Source organism: Eptesicus fuscus, chromosome 9, assembly GCF_027574615.1.
Source record: "Eptesicus fuscus isolate TK198812 chromosome 9, DD_ASM_mEF_20220401, whole genome shotgun sequence".
Classification (NCBI taxonomy): domain Eukaryota; kingdom Metazoa; phylum Chordata; class Mammalia; order Chiroptera; family Vespertilionidae; genus Eptesicus; species Eptesicus fuscus.
In genome coordinates this window covers 101,234,883-101,256,122 of record NC_072481.1, presented here as the reverse complement: position 1 = coordinate 101,256,122, position 21,240 = coordinate 101,234,883, and the positions used below count along the sequence as shown (strand labels likewise).

At 56.0% G+C, this 21,240-nt stretch overlaps 2 protein-coding genes across 9 annotated transcripts in view; both read right to left on the bottom strand.

Annotated features, from left to right (window-relative positions):
* FBLN2 (fibulin 2) overlaps nt 1-21,240 on the bottom strand; it is a 101,453-nt gene that overhangs the window by 2,626 nt on the left and 77,587 nt on the right. For 5 of the 8 annotated variants that reach the window (XM_028135302.2, XM_054721610.1, XM_054721608.1 and 2 more), the window contains 9 exons: nt 19,833-19,973; nt 15,718-15,852; nt 13,555-13,689; nt 11,741-11,884; nt 11,467-11,595; nt 10,908-11,033; nt 9,413-9,529; nt 8,792-8,920; nt 363-486 (listed from right to left, as the gene is read on the bottom strand). In XM_028135302.2, coding sequence (XP_027991103.2) covers nt 363-486; nt 8,792-8,920; nt 9,413-9,529; nt 10,908-11,033; nt 11,467-11,595; nt 11,741-11,884; nt 13,555-13,689; nt 15,718-15,852; nt 19,833-19,973 — 1,180 coding nt within the window. The remainder of the gene's footprint in view (nt 1-362; nt 487-8,791; nt 8,921-9,412; nt 9,530-10,907; nt 11,034-11,466; nt 11,596-11,740; nt 11,885-13,554; nt 13,690-15,717; nt 15,853-19,832; nt 19,974-21,240) is intronic. The other 3 variants (XM_054721611.1, XM_054721612.1, XM_054721613.1) reach the window with 3 other exon arrangements.
* On the bottom strand, nt 3,756-5,456 carry LOC114228684 (D-3-phosphoglycerate dehydrogenase-like). Its single transcript, XM_054721615.1, has 2 exons — nt 5,404-5,456; nt 3,756-5,238 (listed from the first exon to the last, which is right to left on the bottom strand). The coding sequence occupies exons 1-2, from the start codon at nt 5,454-5,456 to the stop codon at nt 3,756-3,758; spliced, it is 1,536 nt and encodes a 511-aa protein (XP_054577590.1).

Genomic DNA, 21,240 nt, shown 5'->3' with positions numbered 1-21,240 from the left:
TGATCCTGGATTCCTGACTTTCCAAAACTGTTTAAAGAATAACTGGTTGTCAGGTTGAAGTGCTAAGTGTTAGGATAACCTGTTACACAGAAATAGATAACAAGCATGGCATGTATGTGCGTGTGTGAGAAAGATAGAAAGGGAGATTTCCTATGTACCTTCTCTTCATTCTCTAGACTGAACTTTCTGCAGGTGCTTTCATTTGTGCCACTTGTAGTCAATTTGACCACAGACTCCGCAGTGGGGGGAGGTGAAGAGCAGGAGGTGGTTAAGGCAGGGGCCGCGGCCACTTGGCCTCTCCCCTGGGCAGCATGGTATCTGTGCAGGGTTCCTGGGCCCAGGGCTGGGGTGGAGACACTCACGTTTCAGAGACTCGAATGTAGTTAGGAGGACACTCGAAGAGCAGGCAGCGGAAGCCGCCCTCGATGTTGTGGCAGGTCTCGGCCTCAGAACAGTTGTGGGTGCCCAGTGCACACTCATCCAGGTCTGAGGGGAGGAGAGGAGAGTCATGGGAGGGATTCCCTCACAGCTGGGGACCCTTGTCTGAATCACCCAAGCTGAGGCCTGGGCCTCAGAGCAGCTCTTCCTGACTGCAAGACCACAGCTCACAGTTCCAGCCTGTGCCACTCACATCCCATCCAGTCCCCTCCATGCCCAGCAAGCAGCCAGAGGACCTGGCTTTAAAATGAAAATGATCTTTTGTCATGATCACTGAGGGCTTCCCATGCTCCCAGTATAAATACTCAGGCCCGCCTACTGACACCAAGCCCTACGGAACAACCCCTCTCCTTCCACTCGGGCTACAGTTCTGCTAGATCCCTCTGAGCTTCCCCAATGCCCTGACCCTTGTCCCACCCAGGGCCTGTGCACATGCTGTTCCACGGCTGCACCACTTTCCTCACATCTTCCCAAGGTCGGTTCCGTCTCATTGTTCAGGTCTCAGCTCAGGGTCATACCCTACAGGGTGTTCCCCTGACTACCCTGCAGTGGTCCTCCTCTCCCATCCCCTCCATTAAAAGCCATTTCATTCTCCTCATACTGCTTGTCCTGCTCTCAAACACACCCGGCTATTTTGTTGTTCTGTTCAGTTCCCACCCTCCCTGGCCTCAGTGTGGGCTCCAGGAAGGCAGGGGAGAGCGTCTTCCTCGGTCCTGTGGTGGCCCCAGCCCAGCAGAGGCCAACAGAGCATGCACTCTCCATGTATTGTTGGATGGAAGTTCAAGACTCATCGCTTGTAAATAGACTCCGAATTCACAGACACAAATGCCCATAAACTGCACAGACATGCTCATGCTTCCTGTGCACATCGTTGAGCACACACATGTGCTTAAGCACACCCACACAGATACACACACATAAAACACACACACACATGAACACATGGGTAAATCTCTCTGAGGAATGCTCAGAGAAGCAAGCACGAGGTGTGTGTGTGTGTGTGTGTGTGTGTGTGTGTGTGTGTGTGTGTTCCAAGATGGCTCATGGATCAAGTAAATGGGTTCCAGAGACCTCTGTGTAAAGATCAGCCGCTCAGCTCAAAGAGGACAGCTTCAGCAGGCCCAAGGCTGTGCCGGGCGGGGGCTGCGGGGGCTGCCAGGCACTTCCCTGGAGGACTGCAGATTTGTTCTCCAGTCCTCCACACTGACCTCGTTTAGGGATTTCTTCTCACCCAACCCTCCTACCAGCCCAATGGGGTAAGAGTCACTGGCCTCCCAGAGGAGGAAACTGGAAATCTGAGAGGGCTATGACCTTGCTCAAGGTCACAAACAGTCAGCACAGCAGCTGGGGCTGAAGCCAGGTCCACCTAATGCCAAAATGTGGGACCCAGTCATGATGCCAGGCTGACTCCTAACGATAGCAGCCACAACATAAAAGCACTGACAGAAATAGCCAATTTGTACCCCAGTTTACCACCTTATGTCCATTCATGCTCAAGGCATGCCACCCTTACTGACTCCTCTATCCTCATACCCTGAGGCAGGTGTGTGGTCGCCTCCCATGCACAGACGTGCCCAGGGTCACACAGCTGCGGAAGGGCAGGGCCATGGCTGGACTCCGGCCTGCTTCACTCTAGGCTCTGCCTACTATGCTTCACAATTCAGACCAACTCACACTATTCATCTCGCCAAGCCCCACTTTCCTTCTCTGCCAACTATGTCACGATCCCAATGTGGGAGAAAACATGGCAGGCGGCCAGAGGTGGTGGGGCCAGGATGGGTGTGGTTGCTTCCCTGATGGTTCAATAACTGAACGTACACGTAGGGATGGCCTCCTCCTTTCCTCACTCTACGCCGCTGGCCGCCAAAGAGGGAGCAGGAGGTGCTGACCCTGAAGCCGGGTGGGGTGGAGCAGGAACAGGGTGGAAGCAGCTTCTTACTGTCTGCCCTGGCCCTATTGACACATGTGTTCAGAAGTGGCAGGAGGAGCCCAAGGGTCAGTGGCTGGGGAAGCTGTTGCAGGACTTCCCTAGGACCCCAGGGTCCTTGCCCCTTGGTGCTGCCAGGCCCCTGGCATCTGCGGGGCTTTGACCCTGAAGCCTCTCCTGGAGAGCTGAAGCCAAAGGGAGAGCCCAACAGGGCCGGACACCCAGGGGCACCACTGTAGCCCCATCTGGGGTGGCGATGCCACAGCAGACATGCAGAAATGGGGGACAGAGTCAGTGGGGAGACTAACAGCATTGCTCAAAGCTAGCCCATATTGAGGTGAATGCTGGTAAGAGCTTCACATACACTAAGAAAGCAGGATTCCAGGTTATTTTCCCCATGATTTTAGCTAATACTATATTCTATGTATACAGGGTGGGGCAAAAAGTAGGTCTACAGTTGTGACTAAACAAGAGTTTACTCTTGCATTATTATTAATTACTAGTGGCCCGGTGCATGAAATTTGTGCACAGGGGGGGGGGCGGGGTCCCTCAGCCCAGCCTGCACCTTCTCCAATCGGGGACCCCTTGGGGGATGCCCAACTGCCAGTTTAGGCCCGATCCCACAATCTGGGACTGCTGGCTCCTAACCGCTCACCTGACTGCCTACCTGATTGCCCCTAACTGCCTCTGCCTGCTTGCCTGATTGCCCCCAACCCCTCTGCCTGCCTGCCTGATCGCCCCTAACTGCCCTCCCCTGCCAGCCTGATCTCGCCCCCAACTGCTCTCCCCTGCCAGCCTGATCTCACCCCCAACTGCCTCTGCCTGCCTGCCTGATCGCCCCTAACTGCCCTCCCCTGCCAGCCTGATCTCACCCCCAACTGCCCTCCCCTGCTGGCCTGATCTCGCCCCCAACTGCCCTCTCCTGCCGGCCTGGTTGCTCCCAACTGCCCTCCCTGTGGCCTGATCTCGTCCCTAACTGCCCTCCCCTGCTGGCCTGATCTCGCCCCCAACGGCCCTCCCCTGCAGGCCTGATCTCGCCCCAATTGCCCTCCTCTGCCAGCCAAATTGGTTCTGATTGGTCGGTTTCTATGCCAGTCAGCGTCAAAAGCTCCTCCTCCTAGGCAGCCATTGGCTCCTCACAGTTGACCCAGATTTGGTTATTTTTTTGGGGGGGTGGGGGGAGGGTGGGCTGTTTATTAAGTGGTTATTACAGGGGTCAGACCACATAAGTGGTGTCAGCCCCGGGAATGTGACCTGTCAATGTTGATCACAAAGTCCCCAAGGCTGGTCCTGGTGAGCCCCAAGGTCAGAAATGAAACTGAAAGGCCTCAGTCACATGCTGCTTCCAGGCATCCAGGCTGGGCAGCAGGGAGGAGATGCCCATGATGTGTCAGGTCTCCCCATCGGACACCACTGAGGTCTGGTAGGACAGCAGCTGTATGCCTGCCTCTGCCATGAGCCCAATCATGGTAGGCAGCATGGCAGGGTTGGAGGGCTGAGCCTGGAACAGGAGCAGGGGCAGAACCCTGTGGAGAGGCACTTCTGGTCTGAAGGTAGCTCCATTAAGTGCCTGCAGCACAGGTGTGGTGCCCTGGACAAAGCCCACAGCATGGTAGGGGGCACCTGCCAGGGCCATGCTCAGGAGGCCTTCCCCGCATCCTTGCTCTCCTGGCACAATGGGGTTATGGGAGGTGGTTACATTGAGGCCGGCCTCCTTCACCAGCAGCTTGTAGTTCACCAAGTTCACATCCGCATGATTAGAAGTGTCTTTGAGGAGGCTGACAATGACTTCGGGGCTCAGGCAGTTCCCAGCATTCTTCAGGGTTAAGCCCTGTGTTACCACCTGGATGGTCCCTTTGGGGGACCCTGCCCAGGCTCGCATCAGAGTCCCCAGAGCTTCTGCCAGACTGATCCAAGGTTTGGTTTGCAGAGAGAAGGCACTGGTAAGGGCCTGGGCATTCACGACCCCCACGAGGGCTCTCCCCTTCACCATGTCCACAAACTGGACAGCGATCTCCTCCCCGCAGTGGCTCTGGGCCTCCTTGGTGCTGGCGTCCAGGTGGGGGCAGTTGATGACATTCTCGTGGTCCACCAAGGCGCGGTCCCAAGGCAGGTCCTCCGAGAACACGTCCAGCGCTGTGCCCCCGCACTGCCCCGACTGCAGGGCCCGGAGCAGGGCGCCCTCGTCCATGATCCCTCCGCGGGCGCAGTTCACCACGCACACGCCCTTCTTGCACAGGGCGAAGGTGCCGTCGTTCAGCAGGCCTGTGGTGGAGGGCAGGAGAGGGGTGTGCACAGTGATGAAGTCGCAGAGGGGCCAGATCTCCTCCAAGGGCAGCTGCTGAATGCTGAAGGAGGCCGAGACCTCTGGTGAGATGATGGGGTCATACCCTACAGTCTTCATCCCGAAGGACTGTGTCCGGACGGCCACCTCTCTCTCGATCCTCCCCAGGCCAAGAATTCCCAGGGTCTTTCCATTCAACTCGGTTCCCATGAACTTCTTTTGGTCCCATTTGCCATCCTTCATCAAAGCTGTCACCTGGGGAATCTGCCTGGCCAGACACATGATCATCCCACAGGTGAGCTCCGCAGCACCAAGACTGTTCTCATTGGGAGTGTTCATGACCAGGATGCCCTTCCTCGTGGCGGCCTCCAGATCCACGTTGTCCACGCCAGTGTCGGCCCTGCCCACCACCTGGAGCTTCTCTGCTGCGTTGATGACATCCGCAGTCACCTTGGTGGCCGAGCGGAGGATAAGGCCTTTGCAGTCCTGCAGCTCAGCTATCAGCTCCTCTTTGCTCAGGTTCTGCTTCTCCACCACCTGCAGCCCTCCATCTTGCAGGATCTTCCGGCAGCAAGGATCCAGGCCAGGCCTCTTCAAACTACGGCCCATGGGCCCTTTTGCCGTTTTTTTACTTCAAAATAAGATATGTGCAGTGTGCATAGGAATTTGTTCATAGTTTTTTTTAAACTATACTTCGGCCCTCCAATGGTCTGAGGGACAGTGAACTGGCCCCTTGTTTAAAAAGTTTGAGGACCCCTGGTCCAGGCTGTCACTGATGAGCACTTTCTGTAGATTTGTGAAGGCCATTGCTGGAGCCGGCCTCGGGATCCACTGCTCTCCCTGGACAGAAACACCTCTAAGCCCCCAGATTTTGTTCTGACTGGTCAGTTTCTATGCCAGTCAAAAGCTCCACCTCCTAGGCAGCCATTGGTTCCTCACACTTCACCCAGATTTGGTTCTGATTGGTCAGTTTCTATGCCAGTCAGCATCTCTGGGCCTATCAATGGGGCCTGATCAGCAGCCCCAGTGGAGTCCTGAAGAGAAATGGAGGCGTGGCTGCTGGCCAGACTGGGAGAGAAAGTGAGAGGCAGGTGCTGGTCAAAAGCTGCCACATAGGCAACGGATCAGTCCCTGCTTCTCTCTTCAGGCCTCTCTCTGGCCCTGATTTGCAGCCCCCTCAGCAGTCAGTGCTGGGGCACCGCGCCTGCAGCGGAAGCAGTCAGTGCTGGGTTACAACAGCAACCTAGCACTGACTTCTGGTCTGGTAGAGCTTCTGTAGTAAAGGTGTTACACCCTGGCTCTTTATTATAGAGACTAGTGCCCGGTGCACGGAATTCATGCATGGAGGGGGGTGTCTCTCAGCCCAGCCTGAACCCTCTCCAATCTGGGACCCCTTGGGGGATGCCCCCCTGCCAGACTGATCACCCCCAACTGCCCCCCCACCGGCCTGCTCGCCCCCAACTGCCTCCCCTGCCAGCCTGCTTGCCCCCAACTGCCCCCCTGCCAGCCTGCTCACCCCCAACTGCCCCTCCCACTGGCCTGATCACCCACAATGCCCCCCCCCCACTGGCCTGATCACCCACAACTGCTGTCCCATCCTGGCCTGATCACCCACAACTGCCCTCCCCTCTTGGCCCCTAACCACCTCTACCTTAGCCCCGCCACCATGGCTTTGTCCAGAAGAACGTCCGGAAGGTCTCCTGGAAGGTCTCCCAGTCTAATTAGCATATTACCCTTTTATTAGTATAGATTGTATTATTTTCCACATGAACAACTGTAAACCTACTTTTGCTCTACCCTGTATATATGTGTATATATATATTGGCATAAAGAGAGACTGGAAGGAAAAACGTCCAAATATCGGCAATAGTTGCCTCTCAGCTCAGTCGCATGATGGCATGTTCAATGAGCACCTATCATGTGCTAGGCAACACTCCACATTCTAGCAAATATGGTCAAGGCCCTTCCCTCAGCACATGTTCCAGGGATGGGCCGAGTCTCATGCCCTAACCTCTTTCTTTCCAGTTTCTTATTCTGGAGAAGGACAGGTGCTGACATGGGGCACTGGCCAGCACACACTGCCCCAGGCCTCCCCGCTGGAGCCCTGAGACTCAGTGCCTGGTCCAAGTCAGAACAGGACCAGGGAGCGCAAAGGAGCAACTGCTCAGCTCAAAGGTCAGTGGCCACAGACAGGGGCACCACATGGACATGACTTGGGAAGCGGACATGACTTGGGAAGCAGACATGACCAGGCAGAACCAGCATTCGAGCTCTGCCCCGTCCACCTGTGACAGCAGGCTCTTCCAGCAAAACAGTTTGGACAGAAAATAAAAGTGTCATGTGTGGAGGACCTCCCGGTGGTGGCTGATGATGCAGCTTGGACTACAGAGGAGACTGCGCCTCACCAGCTCTTTTGCATCTCCTAGAAGTGGGCCACTGGTTACGGCACGAGGGGACAAATGGGCAAGATCAGCACTGTGATCAGACGCGCCTGTAGCCAGCACAGCCTGGGCCCGGTGAGCCCTCTGGTATAGCACAGGCACCTTGGACATCTGGGCACTCCTCTGACCCTGGCTAGCATGCCAGGGAGGAGGGGCCAAGGAGAGACAGTCTTGAATGTGACCAGGTTTTCAACCTGAAGTGCCATCAAGAGCAAAAGTCACTCGGTTCTGACAGCCTTCTTAGAAGTGACCACACTGTTTTTCCATCAGGGACAGAGCCTCGATCTCAAGAATGAAGTCATATTCTGGGAACATAAAATGTTTCCTACACAGTTCAGTTTATGGTGGGTGAAATCCCTACCTTTTATGAAGTCTATACCAATTATTTTTTAAATTAAAAAGCAGCGTGGTTAGCAGCCAGCCAGGGAGGCCGAGGTCAGCTTCTGTGAGTGAGCCCAGCAGGCCTCCAAGTCCTAATTTACCTGTTTTCTCTCAGAACCTTTTAATTTATTATTATTAATTTACATCAACCTACAGTAAAGAATCCTTTTGCATTGGGACTAAGGGCACACATGTGAACTGAAACAAGCCTTATGGGCACAGTGCACTCTGACCTACCTCACGTCTATTCCACCCTACCTGATCCTATATTCTACTCTACATTAAACACACACACACACACACACACACACACACACACACACACACACCACACAGCTGGCTGAGACCTACGAATTTGATCTCAGGATTCACTTATAGGTAGCAACCGTTGGTCTAGCTCTGTACCCTTCCAAGCCTCAACCCTGATCCCTGGTCCCCCAGAAGCACCAGGAGACCAAAGCTGCAACCCAGGGGACTTGAGGCTCTCAGCTCCACCGCCTGGAAAGACTTGGTCATGCATGCCAGGAGGCACAGGTGGCCATGCTCTGAGGAGCTGAGTGGTTGGTTTTCCCAGGGGGGTTGCCAGTGCTGCTGTTATAACCTGCGCCAGGTGGATTCCAGACCGTTCCACCTTGCGCTGGTCACTTGCCAGAATTTGATGGCCTCAGTATATTCTGATGGAACTAAAGATCATAGCTCTCCAACTTAGAAGATTAGATGTCACAGAACCTGGTTCCCCATCCTGGGAAGAAGTCCCTCAATTGCACATTTAACAGGTGACTGCCCAGACCCTCTCTGCATGTCTCCAGTGCCAGGGAGCCCACGTTCTCCTCTGTATCCCTTCCCAGCCCTGCATACCTCTGACTGGGGAGTCTTTTCAGCATGTGGTTCTGGGATAAGCCTTTCTGTGATCCCTTTGCCTACACTTGGTGGACCCACCTCACCCTCTGGGTCCAAAGACCTGGCTGGCCTGGATAGCATCTTGAACACTTGGGAACAGAGACTGGGAACCCTTAGGCTGTTCTTCTGCAGACTTCTCACTAGACAGGTCTCTTGTGTCTTTTAGAACCACCCACAGGATCTCTGTCCTGCTCCTAGGGCAAGGCCCAGAGCTGAGTCCAAGTCTGGGAAATTCTAAGCTGGGTTAAGAAGCAGAAAGATTGACCTTTCCCATCCCAGCCACAGATCACCAGAGGCACTGGCCATTCTGCACTTATGCCCTTGGGGTCAGAGCTCCAAGTGCACAGAATGCTGTGTGAGGCTTTCCAAATCTGCTAGGGTCCTGGCTGAGGCTCTGGTGGACAGGGACCGCTTGCTTACCCTTGCAGGACCTGCCGTTGGCCATCATGGTATAGCCCCACTCTGGGCATGCACACTGGTAGCTCCCTGGCACGTTGATACAGCGGAAGGCGCAAAGGATGCCGGCACCCTGAGCACACTCGTCGATGTCTGCCAGAGAGAGGTTCACTCTGTGACCCTGCCCAACAGCAGGGCCCAGGCACTCACAGCCATGTGAGCTCAGGGGTCCATTTTACAGAGGAGGACAACAGGGCTCAGAGAGAGGAAGAGACTTGCCCAAGGCCACACAGCAAAAAGAGGACTCCCATTCTAGTGCTTGCTCCCTGGGGCTGCTCCACAAATACTACCAGCTAAGGAATAATCAGGTACCAAACACAGGTCTGGGCGCATTCAACTGAACCCTTCATCCCACTCAGGTCAGGACCAGGTCTCCACTTTGCAGGGGAGGAGTCTAAGGTTAGACTCAGAAAGCATCTTCCCAAGGTCACACAGCCAGAGATCACAGGGATGGGACTCCAACTCTGATTTGATGCTAAAGCCTCTGAGTGTCCTCTGTATCCCTGGCCAAGCAGAGACTCTGGGAGCCAGGTAGTCAGGGAATGGGTGCCTCTCAGGAAGGGTCCCTGGGCAGAGCTGAGGTACCTGTGCAGGTGTGCCCATCCTCGGCCAACTGGTAACCTTGGCGACAGTAGCACTGGTAGGAGCCATAGATGTTGGCGCACTCCTGGCTGCAGCGCTGGGCCTCACACTCGTTCACATCTACAGGGAGACCAGTGGGGGTCACAGTGGAATCCCCTAACCCAGAGATGAGAACCAGACTCCAGGCTCACCTGGGGTGTCTCTTGAGAGAACATTAGTTCCAGCCTCCCCTTAAGCAAATGAGGAATCAGAGGCCCAGGTAAGGACAAGTGGCACACCTGGGGCAGGCAGCTGAGCAGGGGCAGGGCTGGACTTACTATGGAGTCCTGGCCTGGCCTGCTGCCTGGAAGCAGCAGCCACAAGGTTGGACTCAGATCCCTGGTCAGGAACTAGATGCTTCCCGACTGAGGGTCCTCAGCACATGACACACATGGCTCTCCAAGTGCCACCCAGGTGCTAACAAGGAACCCCTCAGGCCTCTAACATCAGCCACTGCATGGGGGAGGGGAAGTGCAAGTGCTGATGTGCAGGAGAATGTGGGCAGAACAATGAGTGGGTGATTGAGTGAAGCGTGGTCTCCCAGCTTAGAAGGAACACCAACTGGACTCTGCGGGCAAGATGGGTCTTTCAGTCACCCAGCTAAGAACTGCTGGCACTGGGCATGTCACCATGAACAAGAGGAATAAAGTCCCACTGATTGTGCTGCAGAGGAACGGAGGAGAGATGGAGCGAATTAAATGAGTAGGATAACCAGTGTGTCAAAAGGTAGCAAGTGCAACAGAGAAAGAGCAGAGAATGAAGCAGGGACTGTGTCTGGGAGGTATCGAAGGAAGCATTCCAGGAAGAAGAAGGTACCAGAGCAATGACCCTGAGATGGCGCCCTCAAGGACCAGTGGGTGTGGTCAGAACAGAGTGAGTGCAGGGAGAGGGAGGAGGGAAATCAGATTGGGCAGGGCCTCGCAGGCCACTGATTCCCATCTAGATCTTCAGGACCTCACCGCACACAGAATGAATGAATGAATGAATGAATGACCTCTCCCAGGCTCTGAGCTTCCAGGCCCAGAGGCCACACTGGTTTCATCTCTGAGGTTCTACCCTCAGCCAGTAGAGCAGTGGAGAAAGGGCATTAGGTAGGGATGGGGTGTGTGAAGGCTTAAGAGCCATAAAGTGAATGAATGACCACGGCAATGCCTCAGAGGAAGAGGCCCCATCCCTACAACAGCCGGGCACAAGGAGGTGCTCACATGTGATTGTAATACAAATGAGTGAATGAGTGAGAATGAGGTCAGGTTTGGGAGTCCATTCAAATGCTGTCTGATGCAGCTGGGCCTGGTCACACTCCTCTGTCCTGGCCTGGTCCTGACCCATGGCAGGGCCGGCTCCTTTGCCAGGCCCAGTGGTCAAGGAGAGGTGCACAGCTTCCCCAAGGGTCTCAGCAGACTCTCCTCCCCAGGAGGAAAGTGAGGAGGGCTGGGGAAGAGGGTTGGGTCAGCGGTACCTTTGCAGTGCTTGCCATCAGCAGCCAGCTGGAAGCCGGAGGCGCAGGAACAGCGGTAGGAGCCAGGTGTGTTCTCGCATGTGTGTTGGCATAGGCGGCCAGGGGAAGTCCAGCATTCATTCACATCTGTGGGCAGGCCACGAAGGCGGGTGGGCAACTCCCGGAAGTTGGCTCCCTCCACCCCCGGTATAAGAGGGGGCTGGAAGAGGGATCCCGGGACCCAGAAGAGATAGGGAGAGAGCCAGACAGAGACGGGGGAGCAAAAAGACTGAGGACAGGGGAGAAAGGCAGTGAGAGTGTTGGAGGGAGACTGGAGACAGATGGAGGGACAGATAGACACAGCAAGGGGCAAGAGAAGAGGGCAACGGGGATGAGGCTGAGAAGAGCAGAGGGAGCAGAGTCATGGCTAGACAAGAGGCAGGAGGGCAGGCAAGCCCAGAGAGGGCAGGGTGAGGTAGGGGCTTTCAGAAAGGAGGAGGTGGCCAGAAGGCTGGCCTGGGGCAGGTGGGCACCGCTCAGGGGAGCTGGATGGGGGTCTTGGCAACCAGCCTCCACCTACCTACACAGGCCCGACCAAAGGCATCCTGCTGAAAGCCGGCTTTGCAGTCGCAGCGGTAGGAGCCAGGGAGGTTGTGGCACACCTGGCCCTCCCTGCAGTTGTGCATGCCCGCCTCACACTCATTCACATCTGCCAGGGGCAGGTAAGAAAGACATCCTGAGGCCCAAGCTCGCTCCCTACAGGGGTCTCCCACAGGCCAGGAACCCAGAAAGGCCAAGGCTGGCTGGGGGGGGGGGGGGGGGCAGGGAGGGAGCAGAGAGCTAACTGGCCTTACCTACACATTTGGTCCCGTCCTGGCTGGCGTGGTAGCCACGTCTGCAGAGCAGTGGGTTCCGCTGGCATGTGTAGGAGCCCACCGTGTTAATGCAACTGAAGCCAGGCCGGCATGGCTCAGACAGTGATGTACACTCGTTGATGTCTGCAGAGGTGGGTATGGGTGACAGGGAGCCTGGCACAGCCCCTCCCCAGCCCCAGCATCTGGGTCCAGGGCTACACTGGGAGGAGGCGGTCCTAGGCTCCAGATCAGCCCAGGGTAGGAATGGGGTCAGACTGTTCCATGGCACAAAAGGCTCCAATTTTCAGAACCCAAGCGCCTGCCAGTTGCTTTCTAACAGAGCAGCTAGAGCCAGGGGGTGGAGGGAAACAAGGCTGACTTCTAGGGTAACTGTGGCAAGTCACACCCACCTCTGGCCTCTCCAAACCTGCCAGCTTGTCCAATTACCCTCTATTGCTACTGCACACTGTGCCCAGCCCGCTGGCTCCTTCTCATCCCACCAGGCCTGGGCACAGCACCACGCAGGGCCTTTGCACATGCTGTCACCCCTCCTCTGGCACACACTACCCCCTAATATTTTCATGGTTGGCTCCCTTTTTCCTCAGGCCCTGCCCCAATGCCACCTCCTCAGGGATGCCCTGCCTGACCATTGTAGGTAGAGAAACCCTTTAGCTTATATCTCTACTTGTTTTATTACTGCGGAAAGCACCCTTGGATAGCTGCCACTTGTATAAATGTGTTTGCTTATTTAATCTCTCCCCTCTAAGACGTCTTGTTCCACCCAGACATCCAGCAGTGGCTACGGGAATGTCGGTGAGTGAGTCCCTGAGGAACGCCTGCAGTCGGGCAGACCCTGCCCCACCTTGCCCGACCCTGCTGGGGTGTCTCAGGCAGACCAAAGCGAACTTCCCCTGTCCACAGCTTGAAGTGTCCTGAGGAGGTGCCCATGTCCTGTGACCATGTTGGGACACAGTTGTTAAGGGGGTGCCTCAGGAAGTGCTCCATAACCCAGATTGGCTAGAAGGATCCCCAAAGCGTCTTAAGAAAGCTTTCAGATAACGTGTCCACCTGTAAGATGGGGACACACATCCACAGCTGTGGAGAGGGCATGTGACAGAGCTGTATTCTAACATATCCACTTCTGTCTGCACAGTGGCTGGCCACGCAGTGCCTGCCTCTCCACCTCCCTCTGTCTTCCCTCCGCAGCTGAGTGTGGCCTAGATGGTGCCTCTCTGAGGAGCTGGTGCCCTGCCTCCAGGCCTCGTGGTCAGCAGCCTTGGGTGGATGGAGCCTCCAGGCTGCAGACCACGGGCTCTTTGGAAGCCGTGGAAGAGAGATGGCCTCATCAGACCCACATGGGGACTACGAGGCCAGTCTCTGGTGAAACTGCAGATCTCAACCCATGAGTACACATGCAATCAGCCTCCAGGTCCCATTACTGTACCACGTGCTGTAATGTTTTGTGAGGCTTATTTTCCAGTTGCGTGTGTGGGTGTGTGTGTGTATGTGCGCGCGCGCGTGTGCGTGCGCCATGTCAAGATATAAAATATATCCTTCCTATTAACTGGGTTGAAAGAAACTGGGTACACATTCATCCAGTCCAACCTCAGAGATGGGTAAACTGAGGACTAGAGAAGTAACTCAGCCAAGGTTTAACAGCTCAGGAAAAGAGCTTCTGATCTGCAGGTGACTGCTGGGGCTGGGCGAGAGTAAGAACAACAAGTCAGATCTCCTTGATCTCTAAACCCTCAGAGTCCCCAGCCCACGACCCTTTCGAAAGACACCCAGGGCAGGGCGCTCTCCACCCCACTCACCCACACAGTTGCCCTCGGGGTCCTGGAGAAAGCCCTCCATACAGCGCCGTGCCTGGCAGTAGAAGGAGCCCTTGGTGTTCTGGCATGTGAAGCCCGCCTGGCAGTTGTGCGTGCCCAGCTCACACTCATCCACATCTGGCACAGAGGCAGGGAGTCAGGGGCTGGCAGGCTGGTGGGCCCTTGCCCACACATCCAACCATGAACTTGATGGTTATGAAGGTATTCTGCATCATGGGAATCGGGCAGAGCACTGTCGCTGCCAGCCCCCGCCCAATAACAATGAAATAATGACATCGCCGTATTTACTGAGCTCTTCCATGGTACCAGGCACTGTCCCCAGCACGCAGATGTGTTTATCAACTTAATGCTCACAACAACCCTAGGAAGTAGGGGCTGTGGCAAGCCCCTTCTTACACAGGGGGAGCCGAAGCACAGACATGGCTCCATAGCTAGTGGGTGCTGGTTGGGCCTGCACCCTTAACCACTGCTCCAAGCTTCCCTGGGTAGGCAAAAATGGGGACCTGAGCTCAGATCCCTAAGGCCGTGTGCCCAGGCTTCTCTGGAAGTGGCGTTGGCAGCAGCAAGGCTCATGGCTTCTGAGGGTGGAGCTGCCAGACCCGGATGGAGTTGCTGCCCCTACCTACTATGGCACTGAGCAGGTGAAGAGGCCCACCTCTGCACAGTGCTCCTTGGCTTACCCAGCACTGGGCCTCTACTTTCCCGTGCTTCCTGCACAGCAGGCAATCAGGCCGCTTTTACAGACCAGGAAACAGGCAGAGCAGAAAGGTGACACAGAATTAAGGGCAGGCCAAAACCCATTAGGCTTCACTGACTGCCAGACCAACGCCCAAGAGTCTGTATGTCTTCTGTCCCTCCACCATTCCCTCTCTAGTTTCCAAAGCTTCCACCACTTTCCCACAGCAGCCCAGTCTCTAGGGGGCCCTGTACTGTGTTCCCGGCAGGTGGACATGAACGTGCACAGCCCCGGTCTGATTACCACCTGGTGCTTGAGAGGCAGCCTCCCCACACTCCACGGAGCCCCGCAGCCTGAGCGGAGAGAGGGTTAAGGGGTGCTGGGGCATGTCCAGGGAGGTGGCACCCTCCCCAGGTGCCTGGCTTCTTCGAGAGGGGCTGGCCCTGGATCTGCACCTGCCCTGTGGGTGGTCACGGGTGTGCACTCAGATAGGCAGAGGGGCTGGGCTCACTTCTCCTCCTAGCTCACCCAACCTCCAACTCCGCGATCAGCTTAGAGCCAGACAGGACTGTATTAATCCACCTCCCTGAGCTCACACCCAACCTCAGGGCTCCTTCTCATCATCCTCGGAGACTTGTAACAAACAAGCGTTTCAGGAGGTCCTCCCTCCCTGGTGATGTTCTTCTGGGCATTTTCAGTTAAAAACAAAATGCTTCATATCACATGTGAAACAGATCCAAGCTCCTTTCCTAACAGGGTCTGCGGGCCTCGTGCCCTCCTTCCAAGCTGTTGGCATGCTTGCTTCAAACCTCGAAATTCTCTTTCTGTTCTAAGTGTCAAGATCTCTCTCCTCTCAAAAGACCTCACACTTGCTGTTCCCCTGCCTAGAACACCCTTCCCAAGAGCTTCTCATTATGTAGATCTCCACTCTGACTTTAGCTCCACAGGGGCCCCCTCTGACTCCCCACCTAATAGAGCACCCATCCAAGACTGCTCTGCCATCTTCTTGTTTGCCTGTGTGGCCTCATGTGCCTCACCAGGAGATCAGGAACAAGGATACCATGCCTACCACATGTCCCTGCCACCCAGAACCTATAGGCACAGGAAGAGGTTCAGTGAAACTTCTCCGTCTTTCTAGGAAGCTAGAATTTTCCAGTAAAAGGGATAGAAGTGATCCATGGAGCTCCACCCCAACATAAAATGGGAACTGAGGCATGGCAAGGGGATAAGTGGCACCCAGACACCAGCGATGGTAGCAAAGCCAGGAGCACATCCTCGCCTACCGCATCGGTCTCAGACACCCCTCTACCTCAAATACCATCCTCTGTGGAGTCTTCCCAGAGGCATAAAACCGAAGTGCTGGGAGCGCGTGACTCTGGGCAGGTCAGGGATAGATCTGAAGGGGGTGAGAGGGTGGCGACAGCAGGTCAGGCGACAGATCAGGGGAAGGCCTGCAGACCTATCCTCACCTGCGCACTCGCCTTCCTCGAGAGTGTAGCCCGGCTGGCAGGTGACAGCCTTGTAGCAGCGGAAGGAGCCTACTGTGTTCACGCAGTGCTCGCCCCGGCTGCACGTGTGCAAGTCCGTCACACACTCGTTGATGTCTGCAGGGAGAGGGATGCCGTCAGAGACTGCATACAGCGTGCTTCCCGGGCGGTGGCTGAGTGCGGCCAGCACTGCCCTCGAGGTGCTCACCACCCAGAGTAGTGCAGTGCTGACACCCACCTGTCTGAGCATCCATTCATTGGACAGAGAGTTACTGAGCACCTGCCATGTGCCAACAAGCACTGTTCTTGGCACCAGGGATTCATGGTGAACAAGACAGATGAACCCGCCATCCTGGGGACACTCAAAAAGTGGAGGCCCAACGGCTGTGTAAGCAGACGTGTAACAGGAATGGCAGTCGTGAGCACCGCGGGTGAAGGAGAGGAGGAGTGCTGCGGGCGGTGGGCACACACCGCATTAGGTAGGAGGTCAGGGGAGGGTCCTCAAAGAAGACGTTAGAGCAAGCATTTGAAGAAGACAGAATGAGCCCAGCAGATATTCCAGGCAGAGGAGAGAGCCAGTGCCAGGGCACTGAAGAGGCCTGCTAGGCAGGCCCAAGGCCAGCCAGGAGGGGTGGCCTGCAGGCTAGAGAACAGTGTTAGGAGATGTAGAAGGGGGTAGGAGCTGGCTGGGTGTGAACACTCCAGGGATGAAAATGGAAGCTGTTAGGAGATGCTGGACTGCCATCCACGGAGGCAAGGAAAAGCAGTCGGTTCTGAAAAACACAGTGAAGATGGGCCAGCAGGGTCTCCCAGTAACTGAGATGAGTGAGAGGAAAAGAGGGGCCCAGGGTCTGCAAAGCTGCCTGGCCAAGTAGGTGACAGGTGGACACTAGCACCTTGGCAGGGCGGCCAGGAGAAGCCGGCTCACGGGGGAAGGACGGGAGCCCTGAGGCCACAGGGAATTTGAGTCAAGAGGCAGCTGGAGACACACCTCTGAGTTCACCGAAGGGGTCTACATAGAGGTACTAATCTGAGAGCGGGCAGCTGCTGGACTCATCTGGGCGACAGGGCACAGAGGAAGAGGCCAAGGATTGACTCCCAGAGGAGCAGTGGGGAAGGGAGAGAGAAGCAGCAGCAACGAGGACAAGAGCCTGTGGAGAGTTCCCAACTCTGGATCACCACAGGTCTGGTGCGGGGACACACGGACACATGGCAGTGCCGGCCTGCAAGCTGTGCCTGGTGGGGGCAGTCACGCACGGATGGTCACTCCTGGACACACATTCACTAGTGCCTGTTCTGTGGTGCTAGGTCCAGGGGGTCACGTGGGGGGGTCACCACAGCCCCTGCCTTCAAGGAACTGTCAGCCTGGCAGGGCAGACAGGAAAGGCAGGGCGGCGACTCGGGAGGAAAGCTGTCTCCAGTCCCAGGGCAGAGCACCATCTACTCGGGACCAAACTGTAAGTCTCTGCTCAGGAGGAGCTACATCGGAGCCGAGTCCACAAGGATGATGGGACCAGGTGGAGAGGAGGGAGGCAGGGCTGTGGGCAAAGAGACTCTCCCAAACTCACAGGTGAAACAAATGGTTAAGGCCAGGCCAACCCTGGTTTGGATGGGGATGGGGTAGGAAAAGAAAGAGTTCTGGGTCAGTGGGAATTCCAAGGAAGGCTTGGTTGGCAAAGTAAGAACTTCTAATTTGCAGGGTGGATTAACAGAGGGAGACATATTCCCAGGACCTAGAGACACCAGAGCCCAGGAGAAAGACCCTGGGAGGAGTCACGGCGTGAACAGCAGACACCACGGACTGAGGGTGCCGGCACCAGGCGTGCACGGACCCGTCACCCTGCCGCAGGCCTCCAGAGGGGTGTGGCCGGGCCAAAGCCACACAGTCTGCACGGGCAGCAGCAAGAACAGACCCGGAGGGCCCAGCCCAGAACTGTGCCCTTTCCCCTGCTGTGGGCTAGGCCTCAGAGCTGGCGACTGCTGCCCTCCTATCTTCTCAAAGCCCAGTCCACCTTGGACACTTTTCCCAGGAGCCCAGACAGTTTTTAAAGGGCAAGGCACAAAAGGCCAACAGCAAGGCCCAGGGGAGTGTTCACAGAGGTCACATGTCCATTACAGGTCCTCTGGACTTGGCACCACCCAACACTGTCCTACTTTACCTCTGGTGATTGAAAACTCACTACCTGAGCAGGCTGCCTCAGTATAACACATGGATTGAATCACAATAATGACATCAAATACTTGTAAATTCTATGCATTTAATCTCCACAGTGACCCTCTGAGGTGGGTGCTATTCCTATCTCATTCCACAGGGGAGGAAACTGAGGCTCAGAGAGGGTAAGTGACATGTCTAAGGTCTTATAACTAGGAAGTGGCAGAGCCAGGGTGTTAGCCCAGGCAGTCTGGCTGCAGCAAACACTATCTTCATCTGGGCCCCCGTTTCCCATCTCCCAGCTGGGGTTAACAACATGCCTGGAGCTAACAAGTGAACTGCAGAAGATACAAGTACACATTTGTGGGTGAAGAATGATGGAAAGAATGATTGTAACAGATAAGGTGAACACGTGAGTGGACGAGGAGGACAAAGAAGAGACCCTGAGTAGTCTGTGCAGGACGAGTAAGGAGAGAAGAGAGGAGTGAAAATGTGCCCTCATAAACTTGACAAATGAAATGGACCTTTGCTCCTTTAATCCCAGAGCCTGCTTTCGGGCTGCCCAGCACCTCTTTTAGCACATGGTCCTTTCTCCAGGCCGCCAGCCGAGCTGCACCCCTCGCCATGGCAAGCAGGCATCCTGGGAGGGGTGCTGCCAGGCTTGGGACCTGCCTTCCCAGACACACACACACACACACACACACACACACACACACACACACACACACACAGCCCAGACAGGAAGAGCTGCCCAACCACTGGCAAGCACATGGAGGGCACATGTTGTGCCGATGGCTGGAGGCCAGGGCAAACATGTCTGCAGTGGCTGCACAGCCCAGCACACAGCCTATCAGACCAGCAGCAGAGGGCGAGGGAACAAACATGTCCAGCCTGTACATGGTCCCCAAACACACAGACGACGGACTGGGCTCTGAACATGTGCCCTGATCGCACCTGCACTGTTCCTACCGCCACACCACACCTTTGTGTGAGTTGTTCCTTCCACCAGCAAGTCCTAGCCGTCCTTGGAGGCAGGTGCAAACAGGAGGCACGTGCAGACCCACAGCTAGGATGGCCTCTCCCTTGGCCTGTCTCCTCCGTAGCACTTCCCAGTCTGCCCAAGTCCCTGTGACTTCGGGTCTATAACGTTTCCTCCAGATACGGGTCAACATCGAGTCCACCCACCTCGCTGGCCAAAGAGCACACTGGGAGCCCCCGCGCCCAGCTCCACAGGCACTGCGAGGCAGGTAGGACAAGCTGTTACCAAGCACCATGTGCAGGCAGGAATGGGCACCGCCCTGCCCAGCCCTCCAAGCTCTGAGGTTAGAGGGAAGGAAACAGTCTCAGAGGAGAGCCCCATGGCTCATGGTAACAGCAAATGAACACTACGCTGGGGTGCAAAGCTGGCCTTTCAGATCTGGCTTCGTCCATTCACCTCTGGAGGGGAGTCTGGATACATCTAAGGGCAATCTCAACAGCTGCCATCACATGGTCACTACGCCCAGCCTCCGCTGTACCACACACACAGGTAATATAACCTCTGAGGAGGATCGGGGCCCTCAGTGCCTTCTTTTTAGAGATGAACAAACTGAGGCTTGGAAAATGGAAGTCATTTATCCAAGGCCAGAGGGATTAGAGGGTCCTGCTTCACCCCCAGGCCCCTGCCTCCAGACCTCACACACTCTCTCCTGCTGCCCACAGGTCTGACCTCCTTGTTCCAGGGGCCCAGCCAAGTCAGACATCCATTAGAGTTTTCTGCCTCTCCGGCAGGTCCTTGGGGACAGCAGCCCCCCGGGGCGTCGGTGGAGAAACAGGACAGGACACGAGGACACGCAGGACAGGACATGGGGAGCCAGCTGTGCTGAGCGCTCAAGTGCAGAGGGCAGGCCCTGGAGCATGTGTGATGGGCGTGGTGTGGCGCAGAGCGCAGCGGGGCCTCGCTTACCCACGCACTTCCCGTGCACGTTGAGGATAAAGCCCTGGGCACACAGCACTGTGTGGTTGACACAGTAGAAGGATCCCAGGGTGTTCACACAGAACTGTCGCCGGCTACAATCGTGAGCACCCAGCAGGCACTCGTCTCGGTCTAGTGACAGCCGCAGAAGGAAAAACAAGGGCCATTAGAGGGCATAGCCTGTCACGGAGCATCCAGTCACAGACAGGGCAACTGAGGCCTAGAGAGGGGCGGCACCAGCTGGGGACCTCCCAGCCCATCAGTGGTACCTCTGGGCTTTGGGCCCAAGTCTGAGTTTGTCCAGTCAAAGCCAGAATCCCGGTCAGGACCGGTGGTAAGGTCAGGGTCAGAGAGGGAAGCAGCCTGCCTGCCAACTGTCAACGTGGGCAGAGGCGGTTCGTCTGCCCCCACATCCTCCAGGTGCTCACCTCCACAGGCTGCAAACTCAAGTGCTCGGAGGGCAGGCTGGCCACACAACGGGAGGAGGAGCCAGAGGAGGCTCTGAGGCACGCGGGGCCTGTGCTCTGTTCAGAGGGGCCGAGCTGGGGGCCCCTTGTGGGCAGTTTTTACAAAGTTTCAAGAGAAAACGGAAATCTGGACATTTTAAAAAAAAATTCTTGAGGTTCTCATGGTTGGGAACCCATTTGATTATTTTAAATAGGATAGAGCCCAGCAGGACTCCCCTGCTGGCTAAGCTGCACCCTCAGAATGCCTGTCTGCAACCTCTGGCCTGGAACCCACAGCCTATATTGCCGGGGACTCTGCAGAGGAGGGAGACCTGGAGAGACGCAGAGACTGGCCCCCAGCCTGGCTAGGCCCAAGGGAATCCCAGCCCAGGAGAGATACATTCTGTCTTCGAGACCCCAAGAGATGGGGAACAAAGCCCAGAGAGTACCTGAGATCTGACCCTACCATCTGAGATCAAGGCCTGCCTGTCACCACCATGCTGTGTGCCCTGGGCAAGTCTCCTGTCTTCTCTGGGCACTGGATGGTTTTCATACAAATCAGAAAACTGTCTCAGCCGAGGGCCTAGATATGCGTTTCCGCTCTGGCAGGGATGTGGGCATTTTCCTGGACAGACTTAATCCTGGTACCCCCGAAACCCACCATGGATACCTCTCCTGAACTTGAACCTGAACTGAAGTGTGTGTTAGACCATGTGCCTGCTCCATGTCTGTCCTGACTCAAGACATGAAGAGGTGCAGTCTTGAGGCCTCTCAGGTTGTTCCCAAGGCACCATTCACTGTGGAAACCACCCAACAGGTGTTGGGCCCAATGCCCCATCTCACAGGAGGAAGGCTGGCTGACAGAGGCCCCACTGAGACAAGATCCAGACCTAGCAGGGTTGAAGGCATGAAAGGGACATGCTTTTGGAACCTCTTCAACCCCTTTGTTCATG

Bases quoted from the DNA above. Each gene is read 5' to 3' on its own strand.
- LOC114228684 (XM_054721615.1), bottom strand. From the start codon at position 5,456: ATGGCCTTCACAAATCTACAGAAAGTGCTCATCAGTGACAGCCTGGAC. The intron at 5,239-5,403 runs GTCCTCAAACTT...TAGTTTGAAGAG, and splicing joins AGTGACAGCCTGGACCAGGG to GCCTGGCCTGGATCCTTGCT.